The sequence below is a fragment of the Stenella coeruleoalba genome (assembly GCF_951394435.1).
Source record: "Stenella coeruleoalba genome assembly, chromosome: 5".
NCBI classification, from domain to species: Eukaryota; Metazoa; Chordata; class Mammalia; order Artiodactyla; family Delphinidae; genus Stenella; species Stenella coeruleoalba.
Genome location: NC_137150.1, coordinates 1,625,180 through 1,646,711, shown reverse-complemented (window position 1 = coordinate 1,646,711; position 21,532 = coordinate 1,625,180). Strand labels below are relative to the sequence as shown.

General features: G+C 50.1%; 1 protein-coding gene across 19 annotated transcripts in view; it reads left to right on the top strand.

Moving 5' to 3' along the window:
- Positions 1–21,532, top strand: part of RARB (retinoic acid receptor beta) — a 1,070,304-nt gene that overhangs the window by 1,021,073 nt on the left and 27,699 nt on the right. For all 19 annotated transcript variants that reach the window (XM_079921499.1, XM_079921514.1, XM_079921515.1 and 16 more), the window contains one exon: positions 16,299–16,459. In XM_079921499.1, the coding sequence (XP_079777625.1) occupies positions 16,299–16,459 (161 nt within the window). The remainder of the gene's footprint in view (positions 1–16,298; positions 16,460–21,532) is intronic.

The following is a 21,532-nucleotide window of genomic DNA, read 5'->3' as shown; positions in this document are numbered from 1 at the left end:
CTAGCTCACTGAATGATAGTTTTTGTTCAGGTGACTGTATCTTTTACTAGAATGTAAGTCTTTTGAAATGATACCCTTTCACTCTTGTTTCTTGAACTTCAATCACAGTGTCAGGTACAGTGTAAGTACTCAATAACTATTTGAACAGACAGAGAAATAGATGAATGGATGGATGGACAGATAAATAGATGGACAGATGGATGAATGGACAGATAAATTGATGAAATAATAGATGGACAAATGGATGGATAGGCCAATGGACAGATCAATGGAGGAAAGATGGGACATATGGATGGATGGATAGAAGGGTGGACAGATGGATGGATGTAGAAAAAAACCTGCCGTTAAGACTGAAATGGTTATCCTCACACCCATTATAACAATTCCTTTAAAAGTAACCTTGAGAGCTAAGCCAGCCTTTAAAACACTAACAGTAAGTTTAAATTTATCCATAATTTTTAGGAAAGGAGTTTATGGTTAATTGACTAATCATATACAATAGTGGGCTAGCATACATCTTATATATGGACCGCTGATTCTCTAAAAGTTCAAATTAATAGAATGCATGTAGAACAAAAGTACTGAACACTGCACTTCCTTTGTGATTCTGAAAACCCTTAGAAACCTTAGTGTTTGCAGGACCCCAGTGAGAATCACTGAGGGGAGTACAGGCTGACATAAACCGTTTAAAGGCCTTAAAGTTTTTCATTTATACTAATACGTAAAATCAACACCCACACGTTCACATGTAGACCATTTCTGTAATATTTGGATTTCTAAAATGTATTTGACAATATGCAGGTATTTGGCCAACATCAGGCAGACTCGCAGACCATTTGTCTGTCTCTCAGACAAGATTCATCGAGTGTGGCAAGCAATATCTAAACAGTTGGATCCCAAGGAAGCGAACATGGTCACGTCTGTTTGCTAAGCCAACTTCACGTGGAAAGTCCTGCCATGAGAAATGAAACCACTGAACATTTACAGCTGTCCGGTTTACCTCTCTCCATTTTCCCCTGATCACTAGTGATGTAGCCCAGGTGGAGCACTGATCTTGCCGTGGATAAAACTTCTTTCTTCTCCCTCATTTTCTCCCCCCTTCCTCTACATTTTCCTTCTTTACTTTATTCCTGTCTACTTATCCTGCTGTCTTAGCATTTCACATTTCAAAGCAGTCCATGTACAGCAAACCCTTAGAGTCTACACTACCTATCATGTACATTTTATTGAGGGAGAAACCATGCTTTATTTGACTCAGAAACTCCAGTAGCTACAGGACTCAATAAATGTTTGGCGAATAAGCAAAGCGGTGTAGGACTCCCACTGGTTTCGTACCGTTACACCGTGTTGCACTTATTTACATGTCTAAATATATATTACGAACCCTGTGTATGATGGAAAAATTCATTTCTCCATTTTTCAGATGGGAAACTGAGGCTCAGGAACATTAAGAGACCACCCTGAGTTTGCACAGTTAGTAAATGAAGGGCTGAAATTTGGGCCTTTGGAATTTTACCCCAATGTCATCCCACTTTTCCAGGGTACCTTTCATGTTATTTAAGACCCGTGGGGAACATGGGTCTTCATTAATTCCATACTTCATGTGTGTTGTCAATAGCCAAGCCATTGAAACAACCTAAGTGTCCATCAAAAGAGGAATGGATAAAGAAGATGTGGTACATATATATAATGGAATATTACTCAGCCATAAAAAAGAATGAAATAATGCCATGTGCAGCAACATGGATGGACCTAGAGATTATCATACTAAGTGAAGTAAGTCGGAAAGAGAAAGACAAATACCACATGACATATGTGGAATCTAAAATGTGATACAAATGAACCTATCTGTGAAATGGAAACAGAATCATGGACACGGAGAACAGATCTGTGGCTGCCAAGGCGGAGGGGGCATGGGGGAGGGATAGATTGGGAGCTTGGGATTAGCAGATGCAAACTATTATATATAGGATGGATAAACAACAAGGTCCTACTGTATAGCACAGAGAACTATATTCAGTATCCTGGGATAAACCATAATGGAAAAGAATATTTAAAAAAAGAAAAAAAAAATATATATATATGTAACTGAATCACCTTGCTGTATAGCAGTAATTAACAAACATTGTAAATCAACTATACTTCAGTTAAAAAATACATAAATGATTTGTTTAAAAAAAGAAATTACAATCTTGTAAAGTTTTAGTGCAGTATCAAGAATATCCACAATTATTTGCTAAGTCTATTGAAACACACTTCCCTTTTCTTTCATATATTCCATGAAAAGAACATATTGCAAGAGACTAAATGCAGAGGCAGATACAAAAACCTAGCTGACTTCTAGTAAACTAGAAATTAAGGAGAAAAAAAATTATGTGTGTTGTAACAGATGCGGGCAGGATTTTGAACCTTGAATTGAAGGAATGACAAATTGTTTTCTTTTTTGCCTTAATTGCTGAATAAACACAACCACTGATTCAGATATATCATGTGTGAAAGAGCATGTGGGCGTGTGCTACTGCTGTGTAACCCATCCTTTACACAGACTGTATCTGTTAGCTATCGCTGTGTAACAAACCACCCCAAAGCTCAGTGGCTTGACACAGTAAGCATTTGTTATTGATCACAAAACCATGGATCAGCAGGGTGGAACTTCTGGGCTCACTGGGCCCTCTCATAAGTCTGTGGTCAGCTGCAGCATGGGTGGCAGTACTGCCCATCTTGCCTGAGTGCTCTCCCAGGTTCAGGGCTAGGCTGGCTCTAGGTTGATTTAGGAACATTTTGGCTGGGCTGCTGGTCTCTCCTCCAGCAGGCTAGCCCGGGCTTGTTCCCACACAGGGGTGATGCTCTAAGAGGGACCAGCACAGGATCTCTCTGGGCCTAGGCTGGCACAACATGACTACCACTGGTTTCTGTCTGGCCCAGATACAGGGGTTGGGGAGCAGTCTCCACCTTTGGATGGAGGAGCTGGGGCATCACAGTGCAGAGGGCGTCCACAGGTGGAGCACTGGGGCATCATTTTTTTTTTTAACATGTTTATTAGAGTATAATTGCTTTACAATGGTGTGTTAGTTTCTACTGTGTAACAAAATGAATCAGCTATACACATACATAGATCCCCATATCCCCTCCCTCTTGCGTCTCCCTCCCACCCTCCCTATCCCACCCCTCTAGGTGGTCACAAAGCACTGAGCTGATCTCCCTGTGCTATGCGGCTGCTTCCCACTAGCTATCTATTTTACATTTGGTAGCGTATATATGTCCATGCCACTCTCTCACTTCGTCCCAGCTTACCCTTCCCCCTCCCCGTGTCCTCAAGTCCATTCTCTACATCTGCGTCTTTATTCCTGTCCTGCCCCTAGGTTCTTCAGAACCATTTTTTTTTTTTTTGGATTCCATATGTATGTGTTAGCATATGGTATTTGTTTTTCTCTTTCTGACTTACCTCACTCTGTATGACAGACTCTAGGTCCATCTACCTCACTACAAATAACTCAATTTCGGTTCTTTTTCAGGCTGAGTAATATTCCATTGTATATATGTGCCACATCTTCTTTATTCATTCATCTGTCAATGGACACTTGGGTTGTTTCCATGTCCTGGCTATTGTAAATAGAGCAGCAATGAACATTGTGGTGCATGACTGTTTTTGAATTATGGTTTTCTCAGGATATATGCCGAGTATGGGATTACTGGGTCATATGGTAGTTCTATTTTTAGTTTTTTAAGGAACCTCCATACTGTTCTCCATAGTGGCTACATCAGTTTACATTCCCACCAACAGTGCAAGAGGGTTCCCTTTTCTCCACACCCTCTCCGCACTGGGGCATCTTTAGGTGAGCAGCCCTTCCTGGCACTGCACTCCTGCTGCCCGGTTCTGAGGGCTTGTTGAGGGGTCCTGTGGCCCCAGGGGAATCACTGAGGCCGTGTCTCAGAACTTTCTCCAAGCTAAGTGCCTCATTTCTATTTTTTTAATTAATTAATTAATTAGTTTATTTATTTTTGGCCATGTTGGGTCTTCTTTGCTGTGTGCGGGCTTTCTCTAGTTGTGGCAAGCGGGAGCTACTCTTCATTGCAGTGCACGGGCTTTTCATTGCGGTGACTTCTCTTGTTGCAGAGCACGGGCTCTAGGCGTGTGGGCTTCGGTAGTTGTGGCATGTGGGCTGAGTAGTTGTGGCTCGCAGGCTCTAGGGCGCAGGCTCAGTAGTTGTGGCCCACCAGCTTAGTTGCTCAGCGGCATGTGGGATCTTACCAGACCAGGACTTGAACCTGTCTCCCCTGCATTTAACCACTGCGCCACCAGGGAAGTCCCCTCATTTCTATTTTAAGAAATGTTTTAAAAGGGAAAATAGGAGAATGTCAACCAGAACTGCAATTCATTTTCTGAAAATTAATTGGGTTTAGAGGACCATAGGAGTGAAAACTTTGGCTGCTACAATTGATCTTTTTTTTTCCATTGGAGTATAGTTGATTTACAGCGTTGTGTTAGTTTCTGCTCTACAGCAAAGTGAATCCATTATACATATACATATATCCACTCTTTTTAAATTCTATTCCCATATAGGTCATTACATAGTATTGGGTAGAGTTCCCTGTGCTATACAGTAGATCCTTATTAGTTATCTATTTTATTTATAGTAATGTGTGTATGTCAATCCCAGTCTCCCAATTTATCCCTCCCCCTCCCTTATCCCCTGGTAACCATAGTTTGTTTTCTACATCTGTGACTCTGTTTCTGTTTTGTAAATAAGTTCATTTGTACCCTTTTTTTTAGATTGCACATATAAGCGATATCATATGATATTTTTCTTTCTGTGTCTGACTTACTTCATTTAGTATGACAATCTCTAGGTCCATCCATGTTGCTGCAAATGGCATTATTTCATTCTTTTTTATGGCTGAGTATTATTCCATTGTATATATGTACCACATCTTCTTTATCCATTCCTCTGTGGATGGACATTTAGGTTGCTTCCATGTCCTGGCTATTGTAAATAGTGCTGCAGTGAACATTGGGGTGCGTGTATTTTTTTTCAGTTATGGTTTTCTCTGGGTATATGCCCCTGAGTAGGATTGCTGGATCATATGGTAGTTCTATTTTTAGTTTTTAAAGGAACCTCCATATTGTTCTCCATAGTGGCTGCACCAATTTACATTCCCACCAACAGTGTAGGAGGGTTCCCTTTTCTCCACACCCTCTGCAGCATTTATCGTTTGTAGATTTTTTTTGGTGATGGCCATTCTGACCCACGTGAGGTGATACCTCATTGTAGTTTTGATTTGCATTTCTGTAATAATTAGTGATGTTGAGCATCTTTTCATGTGCTTTTTGACCATTTGTATGTCTTCTTCGGAGAAATGTCTATTCAGATCTTCCACCCATTTTTTGATTGGGTTATTTGTTTTGATATTGAGCTGCATGAGCTGTTAGTATATTTTTATATTTTGGAGATTAATCCCTTGTCGGTTGCTTCATTTGCAAATATTTTCTCCCATTCTGAGGGTTGTCTTTTTATTTTGTTTATGGTTTCCTTTGCTGTGCAAAAGCTGTTAAGTTTAATTAGATCCCATTTGTTTATTTTTGTTTTTATTTTCATTACTCTAGGAGATGGGTCAAAAAAGATCTTGCTGCAATTTATGTCAAAGAGTGTTCTGCCTATGTTTTTCTCTTAGAGTTTTATAGTATCTGGCCTTTCATTTAGGTCTTTAATCCATTTTGAGTTTGTTTTTGTGTGTGGTGTTAGGGAGTGTTCTACTTTCATTCTTTTACATGTAGCTGTCCAGTTTTCCCAGCACCACTTATTGAACGAGCTGTCTTTTCTCCATTTATACTCTTGCCTCCTTTATCAAAGATAAGGTGACCATAGGTGCTTGGGTTTATCTCTGGGCTTTCTATCCTGTCCCATTGATGTACATTTCTGTTTTTGTGCCAGTACCATACTGTCTTGATTACTGTAGCTTTGTAGTATAGTCTGAAGCCCTGGAGTCTGATTCTTCCAGCTCCGTTTTTCTTTCTCAAGATTGCTTTGGCTGTTCAGGGTCTTTTGTGTTTCCATACAAATCATGATGGAGATTGTTGTTTAAGATATGACAGCCTGTAACTTGCTGTGAAGAATGTATGTGACACAGAGCAGGATACAGGCTCATCTGAAACAGTCTGCCGGGAAATTTCTTTTTGTTATATGAAGCCCCCCCGCCCCACCTCACCATCAGATACTGCTTTGAATGAAGTCTTTGTCTTCATGAAAAAAATCTAAAGGGTTATACCAACACCTCTGCTCAGTCATGTCACTCTGGATACATGGCCCTTATTTTAAGACTCTAGATTCCTGACTCTCAGACTGCCTGCAGTTTTACCGAGTCAAAAAGACCCGCTAAACAGCCTCTCCGACACAAGAGGGCAAGTTGAGCTCTGCAGAAGGAACTTCAGCTTATATAATAAAGCATGTCCTGCCCATGAAAATGGTTTATGGCAGTGGGGACTGAACTGTCCTTTTCTAAGCTGGCAGTTTTTACAGACGACGTGAGTTGATCATGCAGTGGGTGTGAGTTTACTCCTGATTAAAAGGCAAATGGGGGACTTCCCTGGTGGCACAGTGGTTAAGGCTCTGCACTCCCAATGCAGGGGGCCCGGGTTCAATCCCTGGTCAGGGAACTAGATGCTACATGCATGCCGCAACTAAGGAGCCAGTGAGCCACAACTAAGGAGCCTGCTGGCCGCAACTTGAAGCACACCTGCTGCAACCAATACCTGCTGCAACCAAATAAATAAAATAAATAAATAAAATAAATATTAAAACCAAAAAGGTAAAGGACCACAGCCTTGGTGTCTTCAGTTTCCATTTTTTAGCATCTAGTTTTATAGCATCAGTAAAGTCCTTCATCTCAGCCCTGATCATACTGGATGACTCTGCCACAGACAGAGCCAGGGAAACACCACCACCAGTGGACAGATTTCGTGAGAGCCATCCTTTGTCAGGGCCCCTTGCTGCCAGAGGCAATGAGCAGAGAAGGACCACGGGTGGTGGAGGAAGGCATCCAGAGGCCGCCTGCACTTTCTTGACTGCTCATGACCAAGTGCTTACTTTTATGCATAAGGCAGGAGTGTTTGTCTCCAGAGTTAAACTTAGGATATTTCCTATAGTTCATCCAAGACTCTTCTCCAAAGGAAAGGATTTGCCCCTTATAGCAGAGCCTCTAAACTCCAAGTCTCCCTGCAAGAATGCCCACCACCCTGGGCCTGCTGCAGATAAACGCGGCCGCACCAGGCTGCCCCCACCAGCCCCGACAGAGGAGGAAAGTGTTTGGGATTATGCGACAGAAGGAACGCAGTTCCCTGGAGAGGAGATCACATCTCCATAAGTAAAAGCAACCAGTGAGAGGAAAGTGTGTTTAAAATCATTTGCAAAGTGTTGTTAGTAGAATATACCACTTTAACTAAAAGACATATTTGGCCTTCGTACATTCTGATATTTGGGGATTTTCTGTGAGTGCTTGGAATAACTTGAAGAAGCTGAGCTAGGCTGGTCGACCCTGGTTAAACTCTCAGCATGCTGTGTCCAGACTGTTCCCCCCAAGACTTGCATATTTAATATTCTCTAAAAATTCTAAGTATGCTCCCTTGCTCGGTCACCACGAGTGCCATGCCGTTCCGTACACTTTGCGTTTGTGCTGGGCCCACATCACCCTCTGAAATCCCTGCACATAGGCTGCCACGTGGCAGACTAGAGCGGTCCCTGGAGGATGCTATTTTGACCTCCATTTCAAAACCCCAAAATCAAGGTCCAAGCACAGGGGCTGAATTCATTTAACAGACTCTCATGGGTGCCCTGCCCTCAGCCTGGTCCAGAGGCATGTGTCTTGGTAGCAGTGGAGAAAACTTAGCTGCAACCTCACTCACTAACCTCCTTTCTCTGTGTATTTGTTCAAATTTCTACGAGTGCCTCCGTGGCTATTGCTGAATCGGGAGAAAGACGCAGTCTCCACCGCACAGGGAATTCTGACATTAGGGCTGTTTCACTCACCCCAACCCACGCAAGGTCACAGTAGGACCTGCTCTGTTAATTGCTTGAGTTCCAACCGCAAATCCTGAAGTTATGGGAATGTATTTCTCTACTAGTTACAGATCCACCTGCCTTCAAGTTCATGTGTATAATTAGTTCAGAAAATGATGTTTAAACTGAGATGAAACTACATCTGTATGTTAGTTAGAGACCCTCCCCTACTCACGGCAAGCAGATAGCTCTCATCACCGACTGTGGTCCATTATTCTTATAGTTAGTAAGGAGGTGAAAAGTCAAGTTGAAGGAATTCCAGACTTTAATATTCAAACAAGAATAAATAGACCATTATGCTTCCTTTGCTAGACTGACTATAGAGAATTTTAATGGACAAAATCACTGTTGATTGTATTTTCCTTTCCTTTTTTTTTTTTTGATGTGAAAGAATTACTAGTGAAGCGTTGTTTCATCTCTTCCTGAATCCAAGTGAAGTTTCTGAATTCCGCATGTTTCCTGCATTACATTTTTATTGTGTGCATAGGAATCAATATTCCAGATACGTGCACAAGCGCACACATTGAAATGAACATGACTTCATTTATTGTCATGATTAGACATTCAAAAAAAAGTGCTTGGGCGTCTGCTTTCATATTCATAGGTCGAGATCTGTACATCAGAGGTATTTGTATAAGTGACACTTTTATTACGTTCATTTCATTTGCAATATGATAGTGGATCATAAATATGTTACTTCTGTGCCACCAAATCTGATTTGTGGCACTTAGCCCTCACAAGGAGAATACTTGATATCTTCTGAAGCACCTTTCGTCCAAGAAGCGCTTTGCAGACACGGGGCCGGGCTCTACCAGGTGTGTCGATCACACTCGTGAGGCTTTGCATGCCTGCCGCTTTATCGGCTGCACTGTTGGGGCCGAGAGTGGCCATGAGTCCCTTGCAGGCCCGGAGCTGATGACGCGACCTTTAATTTCTGGAAGAAAGAGGCTCAGGTGAGCTCTGCGTTGCTGCACCCAGGCCCTGATGGCCGACAGAGCTCCACATCTGCCACATGCTCACCCTTCACCACAGGCCAGACGACGTATCAAGCCCTGGGGACGCAGACACGAGTGAAATATGGCCCTTGCCTTCCTGATGCTCACAGACGAGGAGGGGAGGGCCATGTGGAAGAGTAATTGCCCCGCTACACCGTGATGGGCCGCTGATGCAGAGGTGACAGTAGGTGCCCTCCTCCTGCCCCCCGCCCCGGCCCTCCCAGGGATGCACTGTGCCTGAAAGCAGTTGTCAAACCCCCAGGCACGTCGCAGGACTGGGCACATGCCAGCCAGTTGCAGTCGGGCTGAAAGAAGAGACCACCCCTCACACATCGCAGGCGGCCTTCAGGGCTGAGCACCTCCCAAACCAGACTTGCAGAGAAGAGCGTGGCGGGCTCCCCACCTACCAGCCCATCCCTCCATCCCTCCCCCATCCCCCCTCCCCTTTCTCCAGCATCAGTTCCCGATCCTGGACCACCCGCCGCCCCCTACGCACACAACACACACACACACATGCACACGTGCACACACGCACACGTGCACACACGCAGTGCTCCTGCAGCCTCCTTCACAACACTCACCACATCGTGGCGTCACATATGAGTGCGACAGATACGGCTGAGGGCCCCGGGGCCAGGTTTTCTGAGTTCAGAGTTCACGCCACATCACTTAACAGGAGGGGGCAGGTTACTTACTTTTCTGTGCCTCAGTTTTCTCATGTGCAAAATGGGCATAATAATGATACTTCCCTGTCAGGCGGCTGTGAGCGTTGAATGACCTAATATGAATAAATGGCTTCACCGAGCGCCCAGAGCTGCTGGGAAGCTGTATTAGCCTTTTCAGTCTTATCATAATCAACACTTTAGGGACTTCCCTGGAGGTCCAGTGGTTAGGACTCAGAGCTTTCACTGCCATGGCACAGGTTCAATCCCTGGTTGGGAAAGTAAGATCCAGCAGGCCGTGCGGCGTGGCCAAAACAAAACAAAGAACCCACAAAAAACAAAAAAACACTCTGGTACTGGAGTCTGGGTATCTGTGGTAATAGTGAGGCCAACAGTCCTATCACTGGCACTGCTATCACATGATTCATGTCTGTCTCCCACCGTGAGTGAGCCCCGAGGCAGCAGGAGCCAGCTGTGTGGTCCCCACTCCATCCCCACGGCAGATGGCACGGAGGCTCACAAACATTTGGTGAATGAACGAATGGACAAAGCTATGGTGCACCTGCTCACGTGGTGCCGCTACCAGCCGCCTTCTCTGAAAGCACCATTGCCGCTTACAGCCACGGACCCACAGTGCTGCCCACAGGTCCACTCATGTCCACGTGGAAGGGCTTCCAGCCTCCTTCCTGTGTGACTAGCGCACAGAAGCTTCACAGGAGACTCACCCTTCCCACCCAGCCCACCATCCATCGAGGAGAGAGGCTGTAAGAGGGGCCGGCAGCTCTGGGGTGGGGAGCGATCAGATCCCCAGGCCCTGCAGCAACTGTGGGTGGCCCCCTGCCCCGCACTGCAGCCCTGCACAGGGGCGAGCTCCTGCCCCGCCCTGGCGGCTGCTGACATGAGTCCCCTGAGACAGGACAGAGACGCCTCCCCAGCCCTGCACTGCTTCATCCCTGGCACAGGGAGGGCCCTGTGATGGTCTCCTCTCTGACCTGGCTGCCGCAGCCCAGCAGGCAGGCAGCAGAGCCACTACCCAGGAGCTTGGCCTGGCCCCACCGTCTCAGCTCCAGGCTCACCCCTGCCCTTCCTTTGCCATGCTGAGTAGTACAGTGATCAAGCCTCCATGTGCCAGGGTCCCATCCCGGCTCCATCCTTTCTGTTTGTGTGACCTTGGGCAGGTTCTTAACCATTTTGTGACTCAGTGTTCTCATCTGTACAATGGGCATAATGGCACCTACCCCATAGGTTCTTCATGAGGGTCAAATGAGTTTATTTATAAAAAAGCATTTGGAATAGTGACTGGATATAGAAGGCATCCCTTATTCTGGACGTTCTGGCAGCCGTCCGCCCGCCTGGCCCAGATACCACATCTGTGCTCCACAGCAGTTCAAAAGCATTGAGCAAAGCAAAATGCTGAAGCCAGTGTTTAGAGAATCCATCCATCAACTTAGGAGCCTCTACATAATTGGGGTGTTATCGCCCACGGGGTGGCTGCAATTTGCAGTTGCTGAGGAGTCTGCGGTAGTCCCAGGAATCCTTTGGTGATGGACACAGTTGGGGGCTGGGGACTCTGCTTTGGGAGGGCAGGAGCCGTCTGGAAGGGAGCATGAGGTCATGCACTAGTCCTCTGGCAACCAGTCAGCCGCTGAGAGTGCCCCAAGCTTGGGCCCCGGAGCACAACAGATGGAGCTCTGGCTTTGCAAATGAGGAGTGCCCCCGACCCGGTGCCCTGCGGCACTCTCCGAGGTCCCCTTCCCACCTCACCTCTGCTTTCCGCCTGGGTGCAGATGCTCAGTGGCGGCAGCTCACAGAGCATAACCCTCTAGAGCTGTGGTTGCTCCTCTGAGTTTGATTTTCCAGGGGGCCGTGGGTGGGCCGGGCGGCAGCGGGTGATGCTTAGGCGTGCTGGGGACGGACCGCAGGTACTGTGTGTGCCCCAGTCTTTGCTTTTGTATGTCTTCCACTGAAATCTTGACGAGTTTCAAACAGGGTGATCTTGGGCCTCGGGTTTCTAGAGTGGAGACATGGAATTATAATGCCCACCACTCCTGGTTCACTGTGGAATCTAGAGAGCAAGAGTTCTTCAGTTACGTGAAGGAGGGGCTGGCCCTCGCTGAGAGGTCGGTGAGCAGCGTTGCTGCCGCGGGTGAGTCAGGCGGTCCAGGTGCCATCGTGGTCAAAGCAGGTCCAAGTGTTGGTGTGGCCTCCCACCGGGGCTTTGAGTTTTTGTGGCTGTTCTTGTTGTTTTAAGATACAACTCACATAGCTTAAAGTATACAGTCCAATGGTTTGTAATATATTCTCACGGTTGTCCGGCTTTACTGCTGTCTAATTCTGGAATATTTTCATCTCCCCAGAAGGAACCCGGGGCCCAACTGGAGTTACTTTCCGTCCCCTCACTCCCACCCCAGCCTTTGGCAACCACCGACCTGCTTTCTTTCTGTGAATTAGCTTATCGTGAACATCTCCTAAGAATAGAACCATACAATACGTGGCCTTTTGTGACTTGCTTTTTTCACTGACATCATGTTTTCAAGGTTCATCCATGTTGTAACATGTATCTGAATTGCATTCCTTTTTGTGGCCAATAATATTCCACTGTCTGGATAGACCAGTTTTGCTCCTCTGTTCATCAGTGGATGGGCACGTGGGCTGTTTGGAATCACGCTGCTCTGAACGTTTGTGTGCAGGTTTGCGTGGATCGTACGCTTACGTTTGTGAGGACCTGCCAAACTGTTCTCCTCGGGGCTCTGTTTCAGAAGGACCATCTTACTCAGACAGGACTTCAGTGTTAGCTGAAGGAGAGGGTTCTCGGCAGGGCCAGGAGGGGGCAGGGTGGCAGGGGGGCTGGCAACCTGCCCTCAGAGCCACGGTGCTCACAAGGCCTCCGGCCGCAGCCTCCCCATCAAACGCAGATGCCCACTGCCTTGGGCTTGTCTCCCCTGTGCTGACCGTGTTCTCTGCATTCTCCCCACTTTATTTTCTTTAATTTATCTTATTGAAGTATAGTTGATTTACACTGCTATTACTTTCTGCTGTACAGCAAAGTGATTCATTATATATATATATTCTTTTCCATTATGGTTTATCCCAGGATATTGAATATAGCTCCCTGTGCTATACAGTGGGACCTTGTTGTTTATCCATTCTCTGTATAATAGTTTGCATCTGCTAATCCCAAACTCCCAGTCCTTCCCTCCCCCAACCCCCTTCCCCTTGGCAACCACCAGTCTGTTCTCTATGTCCATGAGTCCACTTCTGTTTTGTAGATAGGTTCATTTGTGTCATATTTTAGATTCCACATATAAGTGATATCGTATGGTATTTGTCTTTCTCTGACTTACTTCACTCAGTATGATAATCTCTAGGTCCATCCATGTTGCTGCAAATGGCATTATTTCATTCTTTTTATGGCTGAGTAATATTCCATTGTATATAGGTGCCACATCTTCTTTATCTGTTCCTCTGTCGATGGACATTTAGCTTGCTTCCATGTCTTGGCTATTGTAAATAGTGCTTCTGTGAACATAGGGGTGCATGTATCTTTCGAACTAGTTTTCTCCGAATATATTCCCAGGAGTAGGATTGCTGGATCATATGGCAACACTATTTTTAGTTTTTTGAGGAACCTCCATCCTGTTTTCCATGGTGGCTGTGTGACTTTACATTCCTGCCAACAGCGTTAGGGGGCTCCCTTTTCTCCACACCCTCTCCAGCATTTGTTATTTGTAGACTTTTTGATGATGTATAAGTCTGATTAGTCCCATTTGTTTATTTTTGCTTTTATTTCTATTGCCTTGGAAGACTGAACTAAGAAAACACTGGTTTGGTTTATGTCAGAGAATATTTTGCCTATGAGTTTTTGCCTAGGAGTTTTATGATGTCCTGTCTTATGTTTAAGTCTTTAAACCATTTTTTATTTTTTGCAATATAAGTTTTATTTATTTATTTTTGGCTGCATTGGATCTTCATTGCTGTGTGCGGGCTTTCTCTAGTCGCAGTGAGCAGGGTCTACTCTTCATTGCAGTGCACAGGCTTCTCATTGCGGTGGCTTCTCTTGTTATGGAGCATGGGCTCTAGGCGCACAGGGTTCAGTAGTTGTGGTGCATGGGCTTAGTTGCTCTGCAGCATGTGGGATCTTCCTGGACCGGGGCTCGAATCCATGTCCCCTGCATTGGCACACGGATTCTTAACCACTGTGCCACCAAGGAAGTCCCCTTTAAGCCATTTTGAGTTTATTTTCGTGTATGGTGTGAGGGTGTCTTCTAACTTCATTGATTTACATGCGGCTGTCCAACTTTCCCAGCACCACTTGCTGAAGAGACTGACTTTTCTCCACTGTACATTAGTGCCTCCTTTGTTAAAGATTAATTGTCCATAGGTGTGTGGGTTTATTTCTGGGCTGTCTGTTCTGTTCCATTGATCCATATATCTGTTTTTGTGCTAATACCACACTGTTTTGATTAATGTAACTTTGTAGTATTGTCTGAAGTCCTGGAGGGTTATGCCTCCTGCTTTGTTCTTTTTCCTCAGGACTGCATTGGCGATTCTGGGTCTTCTGTGGCTCCATATAAATTTTAGGATTATTCTAGTTCTGTGAAAAAGGTCATGGGTAATTTGATAGGGATCACCTTAAATCTGTAGATTGCTTTGGGTGGTATGGCCATTTTAACAATATTAATTCTTCCAATCCAAGAGCATGGGATAGATTTCCGTTTCTTTGAATCATCTTCAATTTCCTTTATTAATGTTTTATAGTTCTCAGTATGTAAGTCTTTCACCACCTTGGTCAGGTTTACTCCTAAGTATTTTTTTTTTAAATTTTTTTGATGTGATTTCAAAAGGGATTTTTTTTTTTTTTTTTTTACTTTTGCATTCTCCCTGCTTTAAACCATGCTGCCCTCACCTGTGTCCTGCACCTGTGGGAGTGGTTTGGGCCCACAGCTAGCCTTCCTGTGAGGCTGAGATACCTCAAACTGTCTTTATGCACTCGTCCTAGTCCTGGAAACGTTCTGAGCCAAAGAACAGTGTCATTTCAGAGTCCTGGAGAAGAAAATCACAGGTTTTCTTCTCAAATGCGTCCACTTGGTTACAAACAAGCGAGTGGACACGAGGAAGGGTCGTGCCAGCTGGGTAGTCATGGGCACATCCCTTAGCCTCTCTGAGGCTTCGTTTCTTTGTCTGTAAAATGGGTTTAAAATTGCCTACCTGGGAAGGGGATGAAGTGAGGCACTGTAGACATGGCTCCCAGTACGATGCTGAGGATTCTCAGAAATACCCTCCCCACTGCAGGTGTGAGGCGCTTATACGGACCACGGGGTTTTTCAGTACCACTCACCCCCCCTCCCTTTTCCCTCCCTCCCCATCTCTTTCCTTTCACCTTTTCTCCTCTCCCTGCGCCTGTGCCTTGCTTTTACCCTGCCCTCAGCTCCTGCCCCAGGCGGCCTTGTGGTCCTCACGGTGTGGACCCAGACCCAGGAACCTGCCAGCTCTCAGATCGCCCGGGGCTCTCAGGAAGGACCAGGCCGAATCCTCTTAGAGCGGATCAGATCATGCCCTGGGTCGTTTGCAGCACAGACTCCCAGGTCAGGGTGGTGGCAGACACAGCAGGCAGTGTCCAGCCTGGCAACCCTTGGTTCCCGGGCAGTGTGGGTTGCATGACCTAGTTTTATCTGTCAGCCTCCCTGGGTCCCAGGTTCCTTCCCCAGGAGACCCTTGCCAGAGCCAGAGCTCTGAGTACTCCTCGAATCTGGGTCATCTGAGAGGCTGTTCTGTGGGACGACCACCCAGCATGGAGGCCAAGACCATGCCCATGAGGTCCAGGGCCAGACAAAGTGTGGGGATGAGGGCTGCGGGCAGATAAAGGTTGAATGAATGGACAGCTTTCCAGGCTGAGGGCTCATGATGCATAAATTATTACTTTCTAAAACTGTAAGTAATAAAAGACTGTATGACTAATACAGAAAGTTTAGGAAGCAGAAAAACATGAAGGGACAACACCCCAAATCCCATACCCTTGGAGATGAATTTCTTCGAAAGTGCCAGTTAAGGGAATTCCCTGGTGGTCCAGTGATTAGGACTCTGTGCTCTCACTGCTGAGGGCCCAGGTTCGATCCCTGGTGGGGGAACTAAGATCCCACAAGCTGGGGCCAAAAAAAAAAAAAAAGTTGCCAGTTAATTCAGAAAACTGAAAAGCAAAAAAATGAACCGAAAGGCCCAGCTAGGAATCCCTGGCTCCATTCTGGGACGTGTCTCCCAGGAAAAAGGGGTTTCCCTGGAGCGCCTTTCAGGCCATCCCCTGTGGAACTGCGGGGAACCTGCCCGGAAAAATTCTTCCAGGAACGAGTCCAGATAGGAAGTTCCCTCCGAACAAACAGGCTCTAGGCCCTCTGGGTGAGCTGAGCTCTCCTTAGGAACCAGCTGGCGGCTGCAGCGCAGACAGACAAGTCCGCCGGCAGCCACCCCTTCGCCTCGGGAGATGTGCTGGTCGGATCTCCTCCCCCCGACCCCCATCCCTTCCCAGGCAGCATCGGGTAGCACAGCCCTGGCCACGAATGACCCTGGTCTGTCTGCTCTCTTGTCTGCAGCGGTCAGGAATGACAGAAACAAGAAAAAGAAGGAGCCTTCGAAGCAGGAATGCACGGAGAGCTACGAAATGACGGCCGAGCTGGACGATCTCACGGAGAAGATCCGGAAAGCCCACCAGGAAACCTTCCCCTCGCTCTGCCAGCTGGGCAAGTACACCACGGTGAGAGGCCCCGCCCACCCCGCCGCGCACGCGCACTCGCACTCACGCTCGCACGCAGGCGCACGTGCGCACGCTCCCCGCCCCGACCCTGGCAGGCCCAGGCCGAGGAAGGAGACGCCGCGGCCGGTCGTCCGGGCCGGGGTCGCAGCAACCGCTGAGTAGGGTGGCTGTTTCCTCCCGCTCGGTCAGGACGCACAGGTTGGGCACGTGCGAGGCTCCGGGCCAGGGTGAGTGAACCGTGGCTGCTGCTCGTGGGGACGCACAGCCGCGTGAAGGGGCCGAGGAGGGCCGGGGAGGCGGCCGGGGGTCCCGGCGGCGGACGCCGGTGCAGAGCCTAGCGGGGACGGAGGGCCGGGCTGAGCCTTTCACGGTCCCCGCTCCAGCTGGAAGAGCCCGCCCGGGGGACTGGGCCTACGCCGCCCAGGGTCTGGCTCCACAGAAGGTTTGGGGGTGGGGACCGGGAAAGCGAAGGGGGACCGAGCTGGGAGGTCCCTCTCTGCTCCCTGTGCTCCCCTGGGAATGGCCTCGCTGAGGGAGAAGTGAAGAGAAGGGGGTGGGGGACAGGTGAGGTCACAAGGCAGGAGGCCCTTTCGGCTGGTCTGGATGTGCTGGTGGAGATGTCTTTAGGTACTTGAATTTTTTAGTGGCTTTTGCATGTGTTTTGTGCGCTGACGTGTATTCCCAGCATGTGGCGTTCAATAATATTTGTCGACTGAATGAGTGAGTGCAACTAGAATGTTGTTCTGGCCTCTTCAGTGGCTCACGTTGCCCGCCCGAGATGCTGGTAGACGCGCTTTTTAAAAATCCAGGCATTGCAATGTTTGCTGGTTTGAGACGTGCTAGAAAAAGAATAGTAGGGAAGGTCATGGGGATAAAAAGGTGAAACGATGATGCGGGCGGGGCCTAAGAACAGCAAGTGGGGCACCGAGGCTGCACGGTGGGTGGCACCAGCTTCTAAAGAGCTGGCGCTGGACTTAGCCGCAAGTCCCCTGGCTGAGCTGTCCGGAGAAGAAGAACCTAGAGCTTGCTCCCCAGTCCTCCGCCAGCTTACAAAGCACCTGGCAGCCATTAAAATGCAGGTTCTGGTTCAGCACGTGTGGGCGGGCGTTGCTCACAGGCTCCCAGGTGCTGCTGGTCTGCAGACCACACTCTGAGTAGCAAAGGCCACGAGCGTACTTCGAGTAGCGGGGCCCAGGACGATTTTCTGGGCCCCCAGGCCCTGGTGTCAGGAACAAGGAGAGACGCTAGCCAGTCTGTGAAGCTGCTGACCTGGCCTGCTGTTGACTCAGCGGACGAGTCCCCTTTGCGCACAGGGGCGCCCAGAGCAGACACAGGACGGGGCGGCATCGGGAGCCTTGAGGTCGGCCTGCGAGGGAAGGCAGGCCCGGAGACCTGGGTGGCGGATGACGCCGTGAGTCAGGAGCAGGGGTGCTAGGAATGAATGTGGTTTAAATCCTGCTCTGCCGCCAACCAGCCGTGCGACCGTGTGCGCGTTACTTCACTTCCCTCGGCCTCGTTTTTGAATTTCAGTCTGAAGTGGTGGAGAGAAGTCGGCGGTTAGTGATCAGGAGTCTTTATTGTTGTTACGGTCATCATTATTACAGCCGCTACTCACTGAGCGTTTCCTCCGTACCAGGGGCCGCGCTACATACTCTCGCTGTGTGAATTCTTTTACTCCTTACGGAGGCAACGCGAGGCGGGTGCAGCGCCCCGTATGACAGAGGAATAAGTCACTTTCCCCATGCCCCGTAGCCAGCGGGTGTCCTTGGACGTGGGCAGTCTGACTCCGGGGCAGCTCTTCTAACCCCACACGGTACACCGTGTCTCAGGAGGGTGGAGACGGGGGACACCAGGCGTCTAGCTAGGAGGACGGGTCTGTTACCCAGGGATAAATCAACTTTCCCTCCAGAAGACAGAATAAAAGAGAACAGTCCCAGCAGGGAGGGCTTCTTGGAGGTGGAAACTTGTAAGCCAGGTCCCGTGGTGAGAGACAACCCGTGGGGTCATTTGCTGCCCTCCGGGGGCCCCGGCTCTCTTCCCCGGGTTGGGGTGTCAGGGTGGCCTCGTCCGTGTCCCAGACTCTGCCTCACCTGGTCACCAGGTGAAGTGGCCGCCACTCTGGTCTGGAGGAGGGCAGGGCAAACAGAAGTACACACGCCCTGGTGCAGCCTGGGACCAAAGCGCCCCCTCGGGACCGTCGTCCCTCTGCGGGTCAGCACAGCCAGGGACTCTGGTCGGCCTCTCTGGGCCCTTCCCCACCTTCCCTCCCCCAGGCCTCCTGGTGGAATCCGAGAGCCTCTCCTTCTGGATTCTCTTTGTGCCCGAGGTCTGATTTCACCTGCTTCCAGGCCAGTGGGGCCGCTGCTGGCATCCCGCATCCCGCATCCCTGTGGCTCATCCTGCAGCCCCACGACGCTTCCTCGAGGCTTTTTGCGCCTGTGGGGCAGCGTGCTTCACACGGTGGGGCAGAGGGGGGCGGGGTCGACACTCCTGGGAGCAGCCCCGGCCCGACGGCTCCCAAAGCTCTCCAACAAGGTGGAGCCCGGTGCCCACGGCCCTTCCCCAGTCCTCTCCCAGTGCTTCCCAGGACCTCTGCCCACATAAGCTGCTCGCGTTGGAATCCTAGTCTCAGGGTCTGCTCCCAGCCCCAGGCAGGGGCTTCCCCGAGAGCCACCAGCGCCCCTTCCCTGCCCCCTCGGTCCCCAGTGAGGGCCCTTAGTCCTAAGCGCTTTGCAGGGCTTTCTGCGCCTCTTTGGATCCAGCAGGGAAAGTGGCCGTTCCCGTCCCGTCTCCAGGGGACGATCCCTAACCACGGGGCGGCCTGACGCCCTGCAGGCGCTGCTGCTTCCTCCAGCCCTTCTCTCTGCGCACAGATCTAGCTCTGTTTTTATTGTAAGCAGCTCGCAGTCCTTTCGGGAAGTAGGCGCGGGTGTGAACGAAGAGCAGCAGCCAGGACACATCCTTTGCAGGCACTTGGCCACGGGGCGAGCGCTTTCCATAAGGAGCTTGTCCACGGGCAGCTGCTTCCACTGCGAGGGGACTTCGGTGCCTTTGCCCGGCTGGCATCCCTGTCAGGTGGCTTTGGAATAAATGGGCAGGGAGGAATTAGAAAGGCAGCTAGCTGCCCGCCTACAGATCGTTGAAAGAGTAGCTCCTTTTTCTTCCTCATTAGGGTCGATTTGGGACCCTGGTCAGGACCCAGGAACGAGAGGGGAGGGCAGGAAGCTGGCACCCACCCCCCACGCCTGGGCCTGGACAGGGTGCTCACCTGCAGGCTCAGCGCCGGGCTCTTTGGCGAGGCTTCTGACCAGTGACCTTCCTGAAAAGCAAGGGGGCCAGGGGGGACTCTGAGGACCAGGGTGGGGCTGTGGACGCTGCACTCTCCAAAGAGTACACAGCCCAGCTCTGGGGGGGTTTGCTCTGCTTCCTCGGCGACCGTGACCCTGGCATCCGGGCTTTGGGGCTTCCTAGGCCCAGGTTCACATCTTGCCGGTGCTGCTTGGGAGCTCCGTGACCTTGGCGTCGTCGCTGGAGCCCAGCTCGTCATCTGTGTAACAGGAGTCGGAGCTGTGACTCCCTGGTGGGGCTGCCGGGGAGGGTAGATGAGGGAAGCATACCGGCGCGCCCTGTGCTGTTTCTGGCCCGGAGACGTGCAGAACGGACAGGTCTCCTCCTCCTGGCTCTGTGTGAATGCTTTGTCATTTTTTGGAGCCACAAGCCCAGTCCTGGCAGCGTTAAGTGTGGCTAGGACAGCAAGGCAGTCTCCCGGGGGCACGGCCCAGCCTGGGCTGTCTGCTCCCGCTTCCCGCCATGTGCGGCTGTGCACCCCCTCACAGGCCCTGCAGGACACGGGCTGCCCTCCGAGGGCTCGGGAGGTGGGGCTGTGGAGATGTGAGGAGCCCTTGATCCACCCAAAGGATCACGAAGCCACCCCGAATCTAGCATGTGGAACGCTGGACACCCTCCATCTTGCAGCTGGTGCCCCCAGGCCACACCCTGCCCTCCACCAAGGCCCCTGCATTCTGAGACCCCCTGGCTGTCCAGAGGGTCCCCTCCAGCTCCTGTCCTGGCCCAGGTGTCTTGGTGGGGGAGGGATCCAGGAGCACCCCTGAAACATTAGCTTCAGGGAAGTCCTGCACCGTCTCCCTCGCTTCTAGCCAGACGTCCAGGAAACACTTGGGGGCCCTCAGAGCCCCGCCCCTGCCCCATCCCTGTCTCTCCCCCTCGGTGGCAGGGCGGTTGCCACATGGTTAGAAGCGTGTGTGTTGGGGCCTCTGTGTGTCGTCTTCCTGCGGATGGACATGCCCAGCTGGCAGTTGGCGTGTGTCTGTGGACCGTGGACGCCGGCCCGCGCATCACGTCCTCGTCCTGGCGACGCCGAGCACCTTTCAGTCTCTGGGGTATCTCACCAGGGGACAGGCTTCCGGAGACAAAGTTCAGGCCGTGTGGTGCCCCAAGAGGGTGGGCCCAGGGCTGCAGCACGAGCTGCCTCTGCGCTGGCCGGTGGGCACTGACGCAGCTGCCAGGTGCGGGTGTCCTGAGGACTAGAGGGAGTTCATCATACAGCGCTTAGAGCAGGGCCTGGCTCCCGGTGAGCCCCGGAGGAGGGCTTGTTCCAGGAGGAGCATGCCCAGTGGACGCCGGGAGCATTCTGCAGGTGGAGCTTGAAAGGACATCAGCCTCTCAGGACAGTCGGCAGGCAGAGACTCTGGACCCGGGCCCCCGGTGTTCCACCCCCGGGAACCTTAGCTCCTCGTCCCTTTTAAGGCTTTCTGCGTTTCCTCCTTGGCTGAGAAGGACAAGCAGCCCTGGCTGAAGCACTGTAGTGCCTGCAGCTGCCACAGACGGGCTTAAAGACACCGCGATTCCAGTCCATTTACGGGCCTCGTTCTGAAGGTAGCCGGTCAGAGAAGCAGCAGAGAAGCGCACGGCAGCGGGAAGGCGTCCGTTTGCTTGACCAAAGTGGCCCTTTAACTGGATCTCGTGGTGGGGTTGGGCTTCGCCGGTGCTCGGGGGGCCAGGGGGCAGCGGCTGCCTCTGCCCCTGTGCTGTGTTCCGCTCCCCTGAGCTGCC